This window comes from Suncus etruscus, chromosome 2 (assembly GCF_024139225.1).
Source record: "Suncus etruscus isolate mSunEtr1 chromosome 2, mSunEtr1.pri.cur, whole genome shotgun sequence".
NCBI classification, from domain to species: Eukaryota; Metazoa; Chordata; class Mammalia; order Eulipotyphla; family Soricidae; genus Suncus; species Suncus etruscus.
The window spans coordinates 19,569,194-19,575,193 of NC_064849.1; the positions used below are offsets into that span (position 1 = coordinate 19,569,194).

The 6,000-nt window shown below is 48.0% G+C and overlaps 1 protein-coding gene across 1 annotated transcript in view; it reads left to right on the forward strand.

Annotated features, from left to right (window-relative positions):
• The window catches only part of PDE6D (phosphodiesterase 6D), a 69,796-nt gene extending 68,442 nt beyond the window's left edge, over nucleotides 1-1,354 (forward strand). The window contains exon 6 of the mRNA XM_049768908.1: nucleotides 788-1,354. Coding sequence (XP_049624865.1) covers nucleotides 788-869 — 82 coding nt within the window. The 3' untranslated portion in view covers nucleotides 870-1,354. The remainder of the gene's footprint in view (nucleotides 1-787) is intronic.
• Nucleotides 1,355-6,000: the final 4,646 nt, after the last annotated feature.

Below are 6,000 nucleotides of genomic sequence, written 5' to 3' on the forward strand. Positions count from 1 at the left end.
GAGTGATTTCTGAGCACAGAGCCAGGACTAACAACTGTGTGCCACTCGGTGTGGCCCAAAAAACAAAAATAAATAAATAAAAGATTTTATTTGAGGGCCAGAGATATATTACATTGGATAAGGCATTTGCCTTTCTGCGGCTAATCCTACTTCATTCCCAGAACCACTTATGGTCCCCGAAACCCCACCAGCCACAGCCTAGAGGCCCTCAGTGCACGGCAGAGGCCTCAGCATCTCAGGTCCTTGCACTCAATTACTGGCCCAGTTGGCTGAGAATCACAGGGGAAAAGGGGATCTCCAGACCTCCTGCGCATCACTTAGAAGGCCTCCCTCTCCACCAGGAGTAATTTTTGAGTGCAGAGCCAGGAGTAAGCCTTAATCACTGACCTTTCACTCCCAAAAAATAACAAATAAAAGTAGAATGCTGTGACCCAATGTGAGATGAGGTGTGGGGAAGGAACGACAAATGCAGCTCAGCTAGGAGCTAGAGGGGAAGCCCCACCTAAGCTTCATCCTAGCATCTTGCCTGTCTGTGGCGCTGTGTGGTGCACTCAGCTTAGGGCTGCAGGTTTGCTCTCCTGCTCATCTCTGAACTGTTGTCACCTATGTCAGAGCCACCTCCTAGACTCAAATTCCAAATGGACACATATATTTGTATCCCCAAGCCAGGTTCCAGATGAGCATACAACCCCACTCACTGGGCCAGCTGTTCCCCCACCTCGGTAAGTGCAGACGCTATTACTGCCCCATGCTCACTGCCTGCATTGGCCTCTTTCCTTACTTGCAGTGGGAATGTTATCATTGAGACAAAGTTTTTTGACGACGATCTTCTTGTAAGCACATCCAGAGTGAGACTTTTCTACGTTTGAGAGAAGAATATTTGTGCATTTCACGAATTTGGGGAATTTTTTTGTGGGGGAGAAGGAGGAAACTGTTTACTCTTTCCCAGACCTTTGATTTTTGATCCTTCCTCCCCGATTCTCTACGGCACCACCTGTGGCCACCTGGGGACCAGCTCTGTACAGGTAACCAGGTAGCTCTTTTACCCCAAGCCACCAGCTTCCACTGACCAGATTAAACTCCCACCCAGAGACCAGGCCCAGGGGTGAGTAATATGGAGACAAGCGCACCAGGAGCCTGCCTGCCTCCTCCTTCCTGGCCTAGCGGCTGATGCAGCTTCCTTTGGCCTCTGGTTTTGGAAATATTTATGTTCCTGGCTCATGTTTAGTTTTTCCTACACTTCTATTTCATACATTCTCATGCATTTAACTTGTAAAATAGACTGATCTTATAATTGTTGTTATTATTATTATTATTATTACATTATGAATTAAAACAAATTAAAAGATTCCTACATCTGGTAGTATGGTATTGCTTTCATCTCTATTTTTTCTGGAACCTGAGCCTGACTTTGGAGTGGAAAGAAAGATGCTTCTTAGATTGTTAGATTATCTCTCTGCCTTACTCCGGAGAGTGGCTGATGGATCTCAAGGCTCCCAAGTGCCTTGGTTCTTCTGCTCTCTAGGAGTGTGCATTGTACCCAAATAAAATCTGACCCTTGGGCCCGGAGAGATAGCATAGCGGTGTTTGCCTTGCAAGCAGCCAATCCAAGGACCTAAGGTGATTGGTTTGAATCCCGGTGTCCCATACCAGCCCCCGTACCTGCCAGGAGCTATTTCTGAGCAGACAGCCAGGAGTAAACCCTGAGCACTGCCGGGTGTGGCCCAAAAGGGAAAAAAAAAAAAAAAAAAATATATATATATATATATATATATATATATATATATATATATATGACCCTTGTCTCTTAGATGTCATTAGTAGTTCTCTCCACAAAGATGTACAGTATCAGTGGTCATGGTCAACTTTCTCCATTCCTTTCATCTGTTCATTTGTTCAGGTTTGCAGTAAGTTAGTCCTGAGTTGACAGATTAGAGGCATTAGTGTTCCCGGGGGAGAGCAGAAATTAGAAGATGGGACTGGGGCCCGGAGAGATAGCACAGCGGCGTTTGCCTTGCAAGCAGCCGATCCAGGACCAAAGGTGGTTGGTTCGAATCCCGGTGTCCCATATGGTTCCCCGTGCCTGCCATGAGCTATTTCTGAGCAGACAGCCAGGAGTAACCCCTGAGCAATGCTGGGTGTGGCCCAAAAACCAAAAAAAAAATTGCCTTTCCTGCAGAAGGACGATGGTTCGAATCCCTGCATCCCATAGGGTCCCCTGAGCCTGCCAGGAGCAATTTCTGAGCGTAGAGCCAGGAGGAACCCCTGAGCGCTGCCGAATGTGACCCCCCCCCCAAAAAAAGGGGGGGGGGAAACACATGAGTAACAGCCCATGAGAGCCCATGAGTTACAGTGATCAGTACACTAGGATATTAAGGCCATTTTGTAGGGTGGGTATATGCTAATGGCCAACATTGGACAAACACTGGTTCAGTTCCCAGCATCCCATATGGTTCCCCTGAGCCTGCCAGGAGCGATTTCTGAGTGCAGAGCCTGAAATAACCCCTGAGCGCCATTGGGTATGACCCAAACCCCCCCCCCCCCAAAAAAAAACCAAAACAGTATAACCTGAAAATCAGCTGTTGTCTGTTGACCATGCTCAGAAAAGACTCAGAGGGGGCCAGAGCAATAATACAGCAGGGTGGGCTCTTGCCCACCTGAGCCTTGCCACATCTGAGCACTGTTAGAGTGATTCCTGAGTGAGAGATAGCCCTGAGCATTGCTGGGTTTGACCCACAGTTGTTTTTTGTTTTTGTTTTCAATTTTTTTAGATAAAAAAGATGTCCTCGAAGAGGGCTTGAGTAGATAAGACAGCAAAAATGGTGTTTACTTTACACACAGCCAACCCAGGTTTAAACCCTAGCACCACATATGGTGTCCTAAACTCCACCACAGCTCAGAGCCAGGAGTAACTCCTGAACACTACAGGATGTGACTCCAATGCTAAAAAATAAAAATTTAAAAATCCTGGAAGAGGTGATGAGTAAATGAGATGACCATAGACACACGCCCACACCTATTCGTGTGTTACAGGAGCAGAAAGCAGCTCAGCTCTGCTCCGGGCAGAGTCATTCAGACAGCCAAGAGTACTAAGCAGCAGGATCCCAGGCAGCAGGCAGGTCTGTGAGACCTCGAAGCCTGTCATCTGATTTCTGCTTTGCTATACCAAATCCAGTAATCCTCCCCTCACTGTTCCCCAGCTTGTTACTCACCAGCACTCACCGTCCTGGACTGTGGGATAGATGTAGTAAAATGCTATGTTTGCCTCATTGATAAGGAGGCTCTGGAAGGAGCAAACTTCCAAACAGGACCTGATACATCAGGTTCTGGAAGAGCTGATGTGAGGGACTGGAGAGGCAATTCACCAGGCTGAACCCATGCTTTTCATGCAGGGTTTGAATCCCAGCACCACGTGCTCCCCCGAAAAATGCCTGGAGTTAACCCTAAATACTGGTAGGTATGGCTCAAAAAGAAAAAAAACATTAAAAACAAAAAGATGAGCCAGAGCAGTGGCACAGCAGTAAAGCCTTGATGCAGCTGACCTAGGACAGAACACAGTTCTGATCCCCTGGCATCCCATATGGTCTCCCCCAAGCCAGGAGCAATTTCTGAGCGCATAGCCAGAAGTAACCCCTGAGCGTCACTGGGAGTGGCCCAAAAACCAAAAAAAAAAAAAAAGACAAAAAAGTGATGACAGCACAGGCTGCCTCTTTCCAACTTGCACCAGAGGACACGAACAGAAGTGCTCAGCACCACATAAGAAGTACATGTCTGTCCAGGATAAAGAGATTCCACACCGTTTAGAAGTCATTGGAGAACCTCTTTCTGAATCCTTCAGCTAACCCTGAACATACTCATGTCATCCAAAAACCATCCCAAATATTGCCAGTCCAGCTCCCCCCTCTGACAGCACCCTAGCTCCCACTAGAGCCACCTTTTTCCTGGACCTCTCTACTCTCCTTACCTTCCCCCAGACGACAGCTCTTAGGTTCATTCTCCTTCTATCGAGTGGCTCTTCTTTTTTTGGCCACTCCCAGCGGGGGCTCAGGAGTTACTCCTGGCTCTGCGCTCAGAAACCTGTGCTTAGAAATCGCTCCTGGCAGACTCGGGGGACCATATGGGATGCCGGGATTCGAACCACCGTCCATCCTGGGTTGGCTGCGTGCAAGGTAAATGCCCTACCGCTGTGCTATTGATCAGCCCTATCAGTGGCTTTTCTTGAATGCAACACCCAGGAGTCCCACGGGAGTATTTCCTGGTGGCACTGGAACACCAGTCAAGGTTCCCAACATATAAAGCCTTCATTCCTTGGAGCCAAAGCGATACCACAGCGATATCAAGGGCCTTTGCCTTGCACAGAGCTGACCTGGAACGGACCTAGGTTCGGTTTCCAGCATCCCACATGGTCCCCTGAGCTTTTCAGGAGTGATTTCTGAGCTCAGAGCCAGGAGTAACCCCTGAGTTGGGTGTGGCCCAGATACTAAGTAAATAAATAAAGCTTCATTCCAGGGGCCTGACCCTAGCACAGTGAGTAGGGTGTTTGCCTTGCATGCGGCCAACCTGGGTTCAATCCCTGGCATCTCGTATGGTCCCCCAAGCCTGCAAGGAGTGATTTCTGAGCACAATCAGGATTAACTTTGAGCACCACCTGGTGTGGTCCAAAAAGCAGAAACAAAAAAGAAAGCCTTCTTCCAGCCCTTTGAGCTATCATCTCCCAGGTCCTTCCCTGGGCTAGCACTTCCCCCTGGGCTACACTCCTTACACTCCTACTTCTTAATAGTCTCTTCACTTTATCCCAGCTGCCTTTTACCTAAAGTGTTTGCTCAGAAACTTGGGGTTTGGGGGGTTGTTTTCAGCTATTGCGTTTTGAGGGGATGCATGGGCATATTCTGGCAGCATTACACATTCACTCCACACAGACGTATTGAACTCATCTGTACCAGATACTATTCTAAGTGGTGGAGATGTTTACTGGCCAAGAAAGACGAATTCCATTAAGTCTGAGAGGAGGAGACAGCAGGCAGAGACAGTGCAGCAAGCATGCGGTGCTCTGAAGAAAATAGGTGACAGATGACAGTTCTGTGGAGTGAGAAGGTGAATAAAGGGAGAGAAGCCAGGGTTCAGCTTCTACCATCACAATTGGAAGGCGAGTCCCTGACAAATCTGTATCAGCAAAGCCCAGCTCTGGACCACTCAACCCTCAGGAAAAAAAAAAAAACAGGTCTTGTCCTCTAGCACCTCCTTAGGATGGACACACACACACACACACACACACACACACACACACACACACACACACACACACAGCCAGTACTAGGAAGTGCTACCTTTATTGCATGACAAGAGAAGGATCTTTGTGCGGGAGCAATAGCACAGTGGGAAGGGAGTTTGCCTAGCAACAGCCAACCCGGGTTCAGTCCCTGGCATCCCATATGGTTCCCCAAGCCTGCCAGGAGTGATTTCTGAATGCAAAGCCTGGAGTAACTGAGGTGTGGCCCAAAAAAAGAAAAAGAAAGAATCTTTGACTAGCTGAGTCAGGATTTGTGATGTGAACAGGTCCTGAGGGGAGCAGGAAGTGAATAGAAAACCACAATAATGGGGCCATCTGATGCCAAGGTCAGCAAATGTACTCTCTTGAAAAGGGATTCTAAAAAGAAGAAAAGAAATTTCTCCAGGGAAGAGATGCTTACTCCACGCTTACCCCAAAGCTCAGTCGGGAGACAATGATGGCACTGTCAACTCAGGACAGTATTCCTCCTTTGCTAGTACCCTCCAGAGGAAACTGCTAATGGCCCACCTCAGCACAACAGCCAAGGTCCAAGCTCCTGGGATCACTTTGACAGGGGCCAGAGCTAGGACATGATGGAGCCACTGGCAAAGAAAGAGAATGGTAGTGGAAGAAAGGGTTTTTTTTCCCCAGGAAAAAAGAAAAGAGACAGATGAATTTCAAGGTCAACTGACCTGATTTCAATCCCCACACCCCATAGGGTTCCTCAAACA